This window comes from Psilocybe cubensis, chromosome 6, assembly GCF_017499595.1.
Source record: "Psilocybe cubensis strain MGC-MH-2018 chromosome 6, whole genome shotgun sequence".
NCBI lineage: Eukaryota > Fungi > Basidiomycota > Agaricomycetes > Agaricales > Agrocybaceae > Psilocybe > Psilocybe cubensis.
In genome coordinates, this window is record NC_063004.1 from 736,583 (window position 1) to 751,077 (window position 14,495).

Sequence of the window (14,495 nt, forward strand, 5' to 3'; positions counted from 1 at the left end):
AGACTGTGTGGCAGCAGTATGTTTAAGGTGAATCGGATGAATGGGTATGGAGTAAAATATATCTGTGGATGTTAGTAAATTATTTGGATCTTGTGAATCTGGTTGAAGAAATCCAAAAGGATTATAGATATTGGGTGCTGATAATGTGTTATACTGACTTAGAGCACATTTATGCCAGGAATCCAAGTTGTTGTCACAGTTGTCAGCCTCTTCTTCTTCTTTATCACTATTCTCAATATCTGAATCAACCCCACTATTGTTATCCTTGTCATTTGTAGTATAAAAGCCATTATGCTGGGCCTTGGGTGATATGGAAAAACTTGTCAGAACATGATTGGCCATGGTTGAGGTGAGAACACTTGGGGAAAAGTCCTTGTTGTTAAATATATTAGGATTAAAAGGATAGATGCTGCATTTTTAAAAGGCTTGAGTAATTGTAGATAGCTTAAATAATGCAGTGTGGACATCCATGTATTCTTTGACAAAGTTTTTCCATAGCATTTCTTTGCCTGTATCCTCCAAAATGTTATCATACCAGTCTGTTCATGCTTGTGAAAATGGCACAAAAACTCCGACATTAAGAGGTTCAAGCATATGAGTTGTGTGGGGTAGTAAACAGAAAAAAATAATGCCTTTAGAAATTGCCTTGTCAATGATTTGAATAGTGTTATGAGATCCATGACCATTATAGATAAAAAGAATTGGAGTATTAGACAAATTATGTGCTTTTGCCTGAGGAATAAAAGATTTTTCAAACCAATCAGCATATAAAAAATCAGATGTCCAGCCATTTTTAGATGTGAAAACATTAAAAAGGTTGTAAAAAGAGAATTACCAGATTTTATCATCAATATCAAACCACTCTAGACAGAATTCCTTTCCCTAAAACACAAATCCAGGCTTGAAACTTATTTCATCTGCACTAATACACTCAATAATCATGACAAGCTCAAGGTTGGCACTATATTGTCCGTATCTTAGGCATTATGTGCATGAAACAAAATATTTTTCTGACAATGACTTTCTATAGTCTCCGCATTGACATTCTTTTTTGTTTATATTATATATGTTTTTGGGTGTAATCTTGTATTTTTCAATAAAAAAGTTGAGTTGCTTGAAATATCTTGAGACAGTTGGCTTGTTAAATGTCTGTGTACACTTGAGATCTAATCCAGAAGGCTTTCCAAGTCTAATCTCTGGCCATTAACTGAGAAAAAGCCAGACCACCCTTTGCTTGGCTTTTTATCAGAAATACATTGAGCATTTTGGCAAATTGTTTGTTTGCTAAGATGGTAAGAAGTGTCAAAGTAAAAATGGATCTAGTCAACAAAAACATGTTCTGTCTCTAGAGAAAGGAGTTCATTGTGATTTGTAAGCATGTCTATAAGGTCAAGTAATTCCATGAATGTGATTTTGGAGTATATGTGTCAGAGTACATATTGGTGCCACCCCTATCCGTTATCGTTATCTGTTATGGTCCCACGCTGTCATGCCTTGTTCTATCTTTGTGTTTAGTCCCACGTCTATCATTCTCCTGTTTCATCTATTGATAGTTGTCATATGTCGAGTACTCTGGTCCGGGAAGTAGTTACTCTGGTCTCCATGTATATATAGGGTCCTGGGGTCAGTAGTCAGACCCCAGCTTTGATATCAACTTGGTCTTTGGGCACTCTTCTCTCTTGACTTAAGTCGATTCCTAACAATATGATAAGGAATGTCAACACCATAACATTCCAAAATATTTTTACACACAACCACAATATTTGGCTTGCCTATAATCCATAGAAGCTAAACAGCCTCCTTGAGACACTTTGAGACCTTGAGATTATTTGCTCTGACATGTTTCTTAGCCATGCCATTGCAGAAGTTAGATTATTTTGAGTGAATTGTATCAATTTGTAAATGAACAAATCCATTGTGTTCAAATTCATGGACACATTGCATTTCAGACAGAGTTTAAATTCATCAATGTGACTTTGCAAGATGTTACCATTTTTTATAGTTTGGGGTCTGAAAGACCAAAAAAATGGTTTTACAAGCTATAATTCTGCACAAAGGCATTGAACGCTGCAATAATGGTGTGTGCCAATTTTTGTGCTAATAGCACAAGTGCAAAAAAGAGAAATTAGCATTTGATGCCCTGTTATCAGGATAGACAGCTAAAGATTATGAAACTAAATACCCTTACAAGCAAAATTCTCATTTTTTTTTGCATATTCATATACCTATAGGCAAAATACATATAAATGCACAAAAAGATTTGGGAAAAACACATTATTTTAAGGCAAAAAACAGGAATTACAAGACTTTATATAAGTAAAGCAAGTTTTTTTTATCTCCACAACCCTCTGTGCCTTGTTCCTATCATGGGGATATGGAAATTAAAATCCTGGATATTAGCTAGGTAGATAGGTTGGCTGCTATGTGGTAGAAAACAAAATTAGATATCATTACATCATGATTTTTTAGTCACAAATTAAACATTTTAAAGCAGAGATTTATTATTCAAGACCAAAAATTTTATGATAATGACACCATTCAATTGATTTGAGCCCATTCATTAGTCACAATCAATTCTATACCAAGTGTTTTGCATGCTTTTCTACACTTCCAACAGCAAGTAGAGGTAAATAGAATGCTCTGTTGTTATCAAATGAAGTTAGCATGAAAGACTATTAGACTAGGGAGGAATAGAATAAAAAATAATAAACATTATATATCTAGCTATCATTAATGCCACTTCAAATAACTTGTCATATTAGACTTGTAGTGTTTGTACTGGCTATAAATTAATAAGTAGGTTGTGGGAATAACTTGCATACAGTATATGCAAGTTATTCCCATGGTTATTCCAGTATGTCTTAAGCAAGTTGAACTTTTTTGGTAATTTCTGATACATTACTAAGATGCATTGTATGTGTTTCAGGTAAAATACAAGTATCTTTGGCAATAGTAATTATCTTCAATATTACTTTAGATTATCTTGTCATATTAAACTTGTTGTGCTGTTTGTACTAGCTGTAAATTAATAAGCAGGTTGTGAGAATATCCTGTGCACACTGTATACAGGATATTCCCACGGTCACCACACTCACTTTGCATTGAGCAATTTGAACTTCTTTGGTTAATCACGGCAATCACAGCTGGCCACTATGGTCAAGAGATAATCATTTTGAATAATGTTTTCCGTGCATTAAAAGGTTTGTTCAGCATACAAAATGTACTTAGCACATGTAATTTACACATTGAATATATTTTAGGAAAGAAATAATGTACTAGCATCTGCAAATTATGCTTGAAATATGTTTCTGCACAGCCAATTGTGTTTATGGCAACATTATACTAAGCCAAAAAGCAATCCACACACCAAACAAATGTTTCCACACACAAATTTTGTTTTATTCTTGATGCACTTTTCAAAAATAAGAAAATAATATTTATGGGGAATATTTCTTTACTTGGGCAGCCATACACATGAGCATTCTTCCATCAGTTTTTCCTATAAGATTCTTTTAGCAGATTTGGAGCTCTTGAATATTTAGCAGGTGTGCAGATTATAATAGACAAGTCCTTGGTTATAATCAGGCCTTATAATCTGCATAGCTCTTTTGTGTCCGACACAACTAAGCTTGTAGTAGACCTAAGTCATAGTGACTTAATCATGACCTTGCCCAGTATTTGGTTGTGCATTCAGAACATATTAATATATTAACTATGTTACATAAATCTAGATTAAAAATATTTTATACAATTGTGAGATGTAAAGTCTTGTCATGCCACACATTGTGTTGGCCCATTAAAACAAGTTTGAATCTCTAGGTCAGTTTGAATCCCAATGATCACATTAGTACTTATAAAACAACATAAGATTGGGATCAAGGTCAAATCAGGTAAACCTGTTTTTATCAAAAAAGATACTATTAACAAAAAAATAGTTCTGCAGAGACAGATGGAAAAGAAAATTGTGTACTGGTATTGTACATATGATATGTAATGCAAAGACAAGAAAACAAGTTGGACAACAAAGTGACAGAACACACAACAAGGCGAAATAATGTGCAGCAAACGAAGCAGACATTTTTTTCTTTCCTATTCAAGGGACTGAAGCTAACATACGAAGATTGTATCTCAGTTTGCCGAAGCTGTAGCGGACTTGCTTGGTATGCCTCGCGAGGTCGAGGACAGAGGTGCGTTTTTCGCCGGTTTATCCTTGAACTCGAGCAGATCATACAAAGCCGCTATTTTGTCGCCCTAAAAGCAGAATAATTGATTATTAGAAGCCACAGAAAGAAGATACAAGTTGATGATGATCTACCTTTTGCTCCAAAACGTCGACAACTTCGCGCAAATGCTTTGCAAGCAAATTTCGCCTTTTGACATCCGACGCGGCGTCCATCACTTTATACTGATCGGCAAGTTCGACGTAAATGCTATAGATCTAGCTTAGTACACGACGACACCAAGAAAAAAGGGCAACATACCTCTTATAATGGGTAAAATCATCCTCCAACTCCCGAATAACCCGTGCGACAACCGTTTGCGGCGGCACACCGTATGTCTGGCCGACCCTTTGCCAATGGCGGATGTCTTCGGAGAACGCAACATATTCCCGTTGTTTACCTTTTCCATTATTTCCACTGCCACTGTCTCGAGCTGGTGCGGCACCCTCGGAACCCTCGTACCCCTCATCCTCGTACCCTTGGTCTTGTCGGCGCGCAGCTGGGCGCGACCAAGAATGTGAGGACGAATGTCCAGGCGACGTCTCATTGCTGCCAAATGACCCAGCCCTCTCACGATTCCGACGCCTATAACAAACTGTACATGTTTTTGCGTTATGCTCCGGCGCAGAAAAGAATAGACGTTCGAGGCGCTCGCCGCGGATCTGAGGGAATGGGGTTTCTAGCGCCTCGTCGAGTTCTACGTTTGCGTCTGCATGCACAGCATGGTTTGCGTATGGCTCGGGAGAGATACGCGCCCTCTCCCCGCTATCTTGACGGGTGCGATACCGCTGGTTTGCGTGGTTCGGCGTTGGTGCCGCGGGGCGTGTCATTGTAGATTGCTGATGAGAATGCTGCTGACCAGACCGATTCGCGCGCCGCTCCTCCATCTCCTGAGCAATCACGTTGAGTTCCTCCTCGCCCACAAACCGCGGGCTTCCTTCTTCATTGTCATTGCCTCTATGTTGATTGTTAGGCGTGTACATCGATGAGCCGAGTGTCGCATGGTCGGTGCGCATAGTTCTGTCTGCCGCGCGTTGGGCAGGCGAGGAATGGCGTACAGATGAAGGATCAAAGGGCTCAAGATTGGAGTCATCGTCTTCGTCTGACGCATCTTCCTCTGTCTCTCGGCTTTCATCGTCTTCATCTTCGGCTTCGGAGTGAGATTCCTCTTCCTCTTCCTCAGATTGCTCCTCCAAATCCTGTGACATCCCCACATCGCCGACAAAACTTTGCACGCCAACTTCCTGAACGGCAATCTCTTCACGACTTGCTCTCCTCTCCCGCAATCCCTCCTCCACGACTCCCCTCAGTACTTCTACCTCCCCTGCGAGCCGCTGAACTTCATCGCGGAGTCGCACAATTTCATCACCTTTCTCGCGGATAGCTTGCGAGTCGGAGGATCGTAGGGCGCGAAGCTCGTTAAGTAGTGATTGATGCGACGCCAATTCAGACGTGAGGCGCGTAAGGTGTGAACGCAGAGAGGTTATTAAAGCTTCTAGTGCTGGATTGGCATGGGCGGTCATGAGAGGAGACACAAGAAAAAGAGAGGAGAAAATTGATTTTCAATGAGCAGATAAGATAAGATTTCCCGAAAATCAATCTTACCTTTCTTCTCATCCACCGCCTCCTTATACCTTGCGTGCAGCCTCTCCTCATCAATATCTTCCATGTTCCCAACAGCCTTTCCCTTCCCTTTATCCACCTTCCCACTGCCACCCGCGCGCTCGCGCACGTACATTGACCCAGTATTGGTTTCCTCGCGCTCAAATAGCCTCGTCCGCTCACGGGCGACATGGCGCTTACACTCTTCAAGCTCCATCTCGAGCTCGCGCACTCTGCGGCGGGAGATACTATTTTCTTCTTCGAGGTTCTGGAGTTGGGTCTGAACAGTGGAGAGGGTTTGCAGGAGTCGGGCTAGGGTCCAAGTTTTGATTGGAAAAAAAGGAGGGAAAATGAAATAATGCAAAAAGGGGCATCATCATTATAAATTAATGCGTCTGCAAAAAAAGACCAATGAAAAGCCAACACACCTTCGCTATCGCGCGGCCTCTCACCAGCCTTATATTGCATGAACTGCGCACCGGGTTTTGCGGGCGATTCAACGGCGCTAGTAAGACCTGTCACGTCGGGAAGGTATACTTTTCCGCTTGCATTAGCCGTAAGATTGGCTGCATCTCGCGCTGTCGTTCGCCGTGTTGTTGCGCCTGTCCGACCACCGGAGCCAACACCAATATCGTAGAAAGGGTTCCGTTCAGGCGGAGCAGACGCGGGTCGTGGATTAGCGGTATATGACGCCCTAGAGGCCGCAGCAGCGGTACGTGCAGCATCAATCTCTTGGGCCTGTGTCTCCTCAATCTCTCTGTTAATTCCCCTTGCCATACGCGTGAATTTGGAGCCGCCTGTGGAGGGCGTAGCAGGCTGCAGGCGAACTTCGGGCTGTGCGGGTGAGCGAGCTGCAGCGTGATTAGAGGAAGCCGTCCGGCGTGCGGGGCGCGGTGTGGGCATATTCATTGACGCGTTGTTGTTATTGTCGTTATTTGTATTTGGCTGGGTTTCTTCTAGAGGGCGAGTAGAGCGTAATACAGGAGATTGCGCACTCCGTGGCCGTTTAGGAGAAAATGAGACGTGGCGGAGATGGTCTGTCAACTTGAGGCGTGAGCTTTGTTGATGCTGAGCCTGGTTTTCAGAGTCGGAAGAAACAGAAGATGTGGGTGGTGTTGGGTGGAATGAGAATGAGCGGGATATTACGGGTGGTGGTGAGGGCGTCGGAGGAACTGCCGCCGGAGCGTGGCCTGAGGCAAGGATGCGGTCGAGCTCAGCGGTGTTATCAACGACGACAGGGTCATATGTCATTGTTGCTGCAGCCTATACATGAAAATCAAAATGATTGTGGATTTACCCATACAAAAGGGTGATGAACGTACGTTATGCTTGGACTTGGATGGGTCCATATCGAACATGCTGTGTTTACTGTTCACGCCCGCGATCATAGCATGGAGGGGTCGGTCGGGATCATACTCCGCGCCGCTCAGACTAGGCTCCCTGTCCCTTCGAGCAGCGCGCCCCCCGCCAAGGCCAGTGTGGATTGTGATGGCACTGGCATGGTGTGCTGCAGTTGAGACCGTATTATTCCCGCCATACGGGCTTATACCTTCTTCGTCGTCACCAGAGCGGTACGACCACGCGCCGCGCATGTGCTGTTGCTCATCGTTGAAATTCTCATCATCCACCCCCCGAGAGCGGTTCCCCCAGAAAGGTGGATAGTCGTCGGCAAGAGACGGTTCGGAGATATGTCGCGGGTACTCGACTGAGCTGTTATTATGATTTTTGCGTTGATGCTGCCTACTGGATCTCTGAGTCCTGTGCTGTCCATCTTGTCGTCGTTGGTGTTCGTACTCGCGCTCGTCGTCGCTAGTCGTCGAGAGCCGAAACGAGAGCTCCGTGTTCTGGAGATTATGTTCAAGTTGGATACGGTTGTTTTCGAGCTCGTCTCCGTGGATGCTGATGTCAAAGACAGTCCCTTTGGATTGTCTCTTCATCATTGGTATCGCCGAGTAAGTTAAGAACGAAGTCAAGTTCAAAGTTCAGGCGAAGTGGCAGATCAACAAATCAAACGCGCGCATCACGTGGTGCGTGTAAACCCCAATTTCAGGTTTATTAGTTTTTTTCGTCGACTACTATTTGCCAATTTTACCATATTTCTGATTTCTGAATCGTTCTTGTCATGGACGACAGACCACACAAAGCACATCGGCCTGCGCAGTCAGGAAACAAACACGAAAAGAAGGAGAAAGGAAAGGGAAAGCAGAAACAGCACGGTTTCAATGAAAAAGTATTCATTTTTCAGCAAAACATTCACCTCTGGCTTATCGTTGTCTTTTAAATTTAGGCATTCGCACCCAAGTCGGGGCGCAGAGCGGACAGACAGGGTCGCCGCAACGTCGAGCGGGACCAGACCAGACTCCATGTACCATTGGTGAACCGTACACCAGACGACGACCCGCCCCCGGTCATCATTGCCATCGTTGGGCCTTCCGGTGTCGGCAAAACCACACTGCTCAAGAGTCTCGTACGGCGGTACTCCAAACAGACGCTGAACGAGGCAAAGGGGCCTATCACCATTGTCAGCGGCAAGAAGCGCAGACTGACGTTTATCGAATGCAACAATGACCTCAACAGTATGATTGATATTGGCAAGATTGCCGATTTGGTGCTGCTCATGGTCGATGGTTCTTTCGGGTTTGAAATGGTGCGCAACATCATATTATAATTTTATATAGCTACTAATGCATTACGCAGGAAACATTCGAGTTTCTCAACATCCTCCAGTCGCACGGTTTCCCCAAAGTCATAGGCATCCTCACCCATCTCGACCTCATCAAAAAAGCCCAAACGCTCAAAGACACCAAAAAAGCTCTCAAAAAGCGCTTCTGGACCGAGATCTACCAGGGCGCAAAGCTCTTCTACCTCTCCGGCGTGCTCAACGGGCGCTACCCCGACACCGAGATCATGAACCTCTCGCGGTTCATCTCCGTGATGAAGTTCCGCCCCCTCGTCTTCCGCAACACCCACCCATACCTCCTCGCAGACCGCCTCGAGGACCTGACACCGCGCGAGGAAGTGCGCAGCTCCAAAGGCAAATGCGATCGCACTGTAACAGTGTACGGATACGTGCGCGGCACGAATCTGCGTCTGGGCACCAAAGTGCACATTCCCGGCGTAGGCGACCTCGAGATGAGCGGGGTGACGGTGCTGGGTGATCCATGCCCGCTGCCAACGGCCGAGTCGGAGAAGAAGCGCAAGCTGAGCGAGAAGAAGAAGCTGCTGATACACGCGCCGATGAGCGATGTGGGCGGGGTGATGTACGACAAGGATGCGGTGTGGGTGAATGTTCCGGGGAGCTTTACCAGAGGGAATACGGACGTGCCTCAAGGCGAAGGAGAGCAAATGGTCATGGACCTCCAAGACGTCAACCAGACTCTCGAAGACCGCGTCGCGCAGAGCAGCATCCGACTCTTTGGCACATCCTCACAGGCCCTCAGGGTCGACCCAACATCCTCAGCCTCTGACGACGAAGATGAAGACGACTTTGACGTTTCCGGGTCGGAAGAGGAAGACGAGTCCGGCATCGACTCGGAAGATGACGACGAAGAAGAGGGTGAAGACGAAGACGAAGAAATTCCCCGCAATGCGCAAAACACTGGCCGCCAGGGCCGTCGCACTGTCACACGCAGCTTACCCTCGTCCGTCAAAGAGCGAACAGACATCCAGTACGCAGAATCCGATTCGGACCTCGGCGAGGACGAAGACCAGTTCACGTCGCGGCGCGTGCGGATGGACGATGAGGAAGGGGACCACGACATACCTAGCGATGAGGACGACGAGGATGAGGAGGCGGAAGAAGATGACGACGAGGAATCGATTCCGAAATGGAAATCCAACCTCTCCTCGCGCGCGCAACAGCTCGCCGAAAACTCCAGAAAACCGAAACGGAAAGACTGGACGAAGCTCATCTACACGTCTACGCTCACACCCGACGAGATCCTGCACGGGCAGAAACAAACAGAGGTCGATGAAGACGAGGATGATTTTTTCCAGGTGAAAAAGAAGGCTGCGGACGAGGAAGATGCGGAGGCGCTGGATAAGAGCAAAGAGCCAGTGGATGTCGAGGCACTTAAGAAGTGGGAGGACGAGGAGATGTTGGATTCAATACGACGGTTGTTCATTACTGGCGGGGACACCGTGGGCGAAGATGATGAGGGAACGTTCCAAGACGAGGAGGGGGGCTTCGGTGCCGAAGACGAAGACGGGGAAGGCGGCGGCGGCGAAGATGAGGAAGGTGATGAAGCAGGCCCCTCACACTCCAAACCCAAAGATGGGAAGCTCTCTCGCGCCGAAGCACTCGCACGCAAAAAAGAGATCCTGAAGCGCAAATTCGACGAACAATACGACGACCCCGAAAGCGCCAAAACCGACTTCTACACCGAGAAAAAGGACGAAATGGCGCAGCAGCTCGCGTTGAACCGCGCCGAGTTTGAGGGTGTCGACGCTGAAGCTCGCGCGCTCGTTGAGGGTTTCCGCCCGGGCCAATACGTGCGCGTCGAGCTGCGCAATGTGCCGTGCGAGATGATAAACAACTTCGACCCCACGTTCCCCATCGTCGTCGGCGGCCTGCTTCCCGCGGAGGAGAGATTCGGGATCGTGCAGGTGCGCATCAAGCGGCACAGATGGTTCACACGCACGCTCAAGACGAACGACCCGCTCATCTTCAGTTTGGGGTGGAGAAGGTTCCAAAGTATCCCAATTTACTCCCTGGACGACCATTCGATTCGTATGCGCATGCTCAAGTACACACCGGAGCATATGCATTGTTACGCGACCTTCTATGGACCCGTGACGCTCCCAAACACTGGTTTTTGCGCGTTCAATTCGCTCGGCGCTGATACACCAGGCTTCAGGGTGTCTGCAACGGGCGTGGTGCTGGACATCGACCGCTCGGCAAAGATTGTGAAAAAGATCAAGCTGACGGGCACGGCGTACAAGATCTTCAGGAACACTGCATTCATAAAGGATATGTTCACGACGGCTCTGGAGGTAGCCAAGTTTGAGGGCGCGAATATCAGGACGGTGTCTGGAATCAGAGGGCAGATTAAAAAGGCTCTACCGAAGCCCGATGGTGCATTCCGTGCGACGTTTGAAGATAAGATTCTCAAGAGCGGTAAGTAATTCTTCCCAGTTATGAAAATTCTTGTGCTGATTTTCCAATAGACATCATCTTCCTGCGCGCATGGTACTCCATTCAACCCCGTAAATTCTACAATCCCGTTACCTCCCTCCTACTATCCGAAAAGTCCTCCTGGACAGGTATGCGCCTGACTGGACAAATCCGCCGAGATGAGGGTCTCAAAACTCCTCTCAACGTCAACTCGACGTACAAAAAGGTCGAGCGCGCGCCGCGTCGCTTCAACCCGCTCATTGTACCGAAGAAGCTGCAGGCGGCATTGCCTTATGCATCCAAGCCCAAGCTGATGAAGCCACAGAAACATATGACGTACCTCCAAAAACGCGCGGTGGTGATGGAGCCTGAGGAGAAGAAGGCGCTGGCGCTGATGCAGCAGATCCGCGCGCTGCGCAAGGACCAGGTTGCGCGTCGGCATGAGAAGAAAGAGGAGAAGAAAGCCGAGAGGGCGAAGAAGTTGGAGAAGGAGGAGGCCAAGAAAGCGGAGAAGGAGAAAGAAAAGAAGAAGGATGTGATGCGTATTGCAGGCCAGCGGAGTAAGCGCGAGGCAGAGATGCAGGAGGGCGGCGGACGGGGCAAGAGACGGAAGACGTGATGTTTTTTTATTCTTCCTCCTTTCTCCTTGGTTTCATTTCCTTTTGCATTGCTCTTGTACTATCCATGCTGCTTACAATCTAATTCCCTCTTTCATTGGAAACTTGTGCATACATTCTTGTTAAAATTACAATCAGACCTTGTTAGTCGACTGAAATAAGTTATTGTAATAATTAAGTGGAAAGAAATATCACGTCCGAGCTAGCGAACGTGCATCCAGTCATCCTCTGGCAAATGCCCTAGTTCCTGCAAGGTAATCGCGCCCGTCTCGGGATTCCGAGTAAATTCATATCCGACCTTTTCTACCAGCACCAGCCGCTTCAGTGTCGACAAGGCAGTAAATATTCTGCGGGCGGCAGACATCCTCCCTAGGGGAGTGCGGAGCTCGAGATATGCGCTAATTTTCAGGTCTCTGCCTGTGGTATCGCATGCGCGAGTTGGCGTGCGAAGAATGAGCGTCTCAATCTTGTTGAGACGGATTGGAAAGGGTAAAAACGGTACATGGTATGTCTCCAACTGCTTCGTACGTCAGACAAATTCATCAAGGAATAGAACAAACGTACTCTTGTGGAATTATCCACGATCCGGAGATACTTGATATCAGGTAGTTGCGATGCAACACAGGCCGTGAGCACGGCGAGGTCGAGCCCATGTCTGCTACTCCTGCGCCTAATGCTCAAGCTCTTCAACGACGAACTAAACTGCGTCAACGCCACAAATGTGGCCAACTCCTCCACATCCGTAGAATCCTCCAAATGGAACTGAAGCCTCTTGATCTTCCTCGGGTGCCAACTCGGCATGCTGAACTCCTGCACCACTCCAGCGGAGCAGTCCAGCGTGGTCAGCAGCGGCAACGGCGCATCACAGATCTCCGCCAGGTCCTTGCACTTGAGCACGAGCGTCGTGATACCCGGCTGCGACTTGAGGAACCCAACCAACATCTGTGGCTGGAAGTACGAGTTGGTGAACTTGCGCAATTTGAATTTGTGTCCATCAAGGATCCACCATTGGACTGCATCTCCGTACTTTCCAATTGGGCCGTGATAGAAGTCTTTCAGGACGTTGAGCTCTTTGAGGTTCACAGAGAGGCGTAGGGCGGTCACGATCCGCGCGAGGTCGTCAGCTTCAAGATTGAGCTGGGGAGGAAGCCGCAAAGTGAGCGACTTGGTCCGAAGAGCGAGATATGGTCTTCGGGCGACAGAAAGGCAGTAAGACTTGATACGGCGCGTGTCCCGGAGGCGAACAGAGGTGTAGAGCAGCCGCTCAGCCTCAGCGCGGAAGTTATGGGAAACGAAACAAAGATTGTGCAAATCAGCGTTGTCGAGAGCTGGGTCCTGACAAATGATCCCGCAGAGCTCTTGAGGTAGGATTACCGGGCCCGACATTGTGTGCAAATTTATATGCTGACTCGGTAGGTCGTATAGGACCTTGTAGGTGGACGTTTCTCAAAGGCTTCGACCTTTGTCGTCAGCCGATGCTCGTAATTCGTGCGTCCTAGAGTGTTAGCTTTCAAAAACCAGAGAAATGGAGATGGGAGATGGTGGTGGCATTGGCTCAAACGCGCAATCAAGCAGGTTGCCTGATTTTATTAAAAAATCAAATCCCGACTCCGCCATCATCTTGTCTCTTGCCGCCACCCCACTACTTATTGTCAACGTCTGCATTGCTCGCTAGACTTATCTTTAGCTGTTAGGATCTTATGCAAATATCGCGTTGTACACGGTCGAATCAGGATACCACGGTGGTCATCGGCCTTACGGAAATTTTGGTTGTGTCTTTTGTTCCAGGTTGGTAACTTCTTTTGTTAGTTGTTACTCACTGGCTGGCATTGCATCCATGGTCCGAAAGTGATAGTCTTGAGGATCTTATAGAAGCGGACCAACAGCCGTGACATTAGAGCACTCAGAAATATTTCCTAGTTTGCGATACTTTCTTTTTCCTGAATAACAGAAGACTTTGACATACCGTATGCAGGTCTTTTTTAGAGCAGAAGCAGGATTCCGCTCAGTGTCTTGTTTCCCTCCTACAGAAATGGATTTGAACATGGGCGGGATTTTCAGGGAGTACCAGTACTGACATCGACTCGTCCTGCAAATAGTTTGGGATCGGACCCTTGCTTCTTGTCGACCCTGCTGCAGATCTCCTCCTCAAACGGTCTAGAACGCAACAAAACGTCATATAGTACCAGGTTCCTAGTGCTCTTAAAAAGGGGCCGCCACGTTAATCGGGGCCGGACAAACATGGCCAACTTCTGTCGGAAAACATATAAAAGCCTCCCATTCTTCCGATCGTTCTTTCTTCCTCACCATCACCCACCATCATCGGAAGTCACCACACCACTATCACTTCAAGACATACCTATACCCCACCCCCGTCTGATGGAACTTCACTTGTGCCGTTTTGAGCATCTTTTGAGATACTCATCTACTTCTGCCACACTTCTGCCACTCTGGCGTTGTGACCGCAGTACAATATTCTGGCGTTCGTTCAGGCGACGGGGCGGGATTTTGCTGGCTCCTTGCGGCGCACACTCGTGTCTCTTTTACCTTTTCCTCACCTCGCCTTGAACAGCCTTGCCAAGCTATGGTTTTGCAGTGGCTTCCTCGAATCATTCGCCGCTCTTCGTGATGAATATCTCGCCGACGGTTGTCAGCCACCTTACTGGACATACGGAAATGCGCTGTAGAGGCAAGACTCAAAAGCATGTTTTATTCCTCTGACTTCCATTCGCCGACACCTGTGCCTTTCTCATGACAAAACCCTCATCACACTGCCAACCGCCCTTTGTCCTCTCCAGGCTCTCCTGTTTCACTTTATCTATGCCTTATGTCACTGTTAATGCCGAGATTACCGGTGGAATCTTCGCGTGCATCTGTTGTGCAAAAAGTCTTCATAGACTGCATGCTACTTCGGTGCATATGGCGCAGTTCCGTATTGTCCCG

At 47.1% G+C, this 14,495-nt stretch overlaps 3 protein-coding genes across 3 annotated transcripts; 1 reads left to right on the plus strand and 2 right to left on the minus strand.

Annotated features, from left to right (window-relative positions):
- Positions 1–4,128: 4,128 nt before the first annotated feature.
- On the minus strand, positions 4,129–7,759 carry JR316_0006750 (uncharacterized protein; the record flags this gene model as incomplete). The annotated part of the gene is made up of 6 exons (XM_047892496.1): positions 4,129–4,251; positions 4,316–4,430; positions 4,482–5,721; positions 5,826–6,134; positions 6,251–7,085; positions 7,145–7,759. The coding sequence occupies 6 exons, from the start codon at positions 7,757–7,759 to the stop codon at positions 4,129–4,131; spliced, it is 3,237 nt and encodes a 1,078-aa protein (XP_047747778.1).
- A 185-nt stretch (positions 7,760–7,944) lies between these two features.
- On the plus strand, positions 7,945–11,554 carry JR316_0006751 (Ribosome biogenesis protein bms1; the record flags this gene model as incomplete). Its single annotated transcript, XM_047892497.1, has 4 exons — positions 7,945–8,052; positions 8,110–8,469; positions 8,520–10,938; positions 10,989–11,554. 4 exons carry the CDS (start codon positions 7,945–7,947, stop codon positions 11,552–11,554), a joined length of 3,453 nt encoding a protein of 1,150 aa, XP_047747779.1.
- A 132-nt stretch (positions 11,555–11,686) lies between these two features.
- Positions 11,687–12,938, minus strand: JR316_0006752 (uncharacterized protein; the record flags this gene model as incomplete). Its single annotated transcript, XM_047892498.1, has 3 exons — positions 11,687–11,704; positions 11,764–12,072; positions 12,117–12,938. The coding sequence occupies 3 exons, from the start codon at positions 12,936–12,938 to the stop codon at positions 11,687–11,689; spliced, it is 1,149 nt and encodes a 382-aa protein (XP_047747780.1).
- Between the last annotated feature and the right edge of the window lie 1,557 nt (positions 12,939–14,495).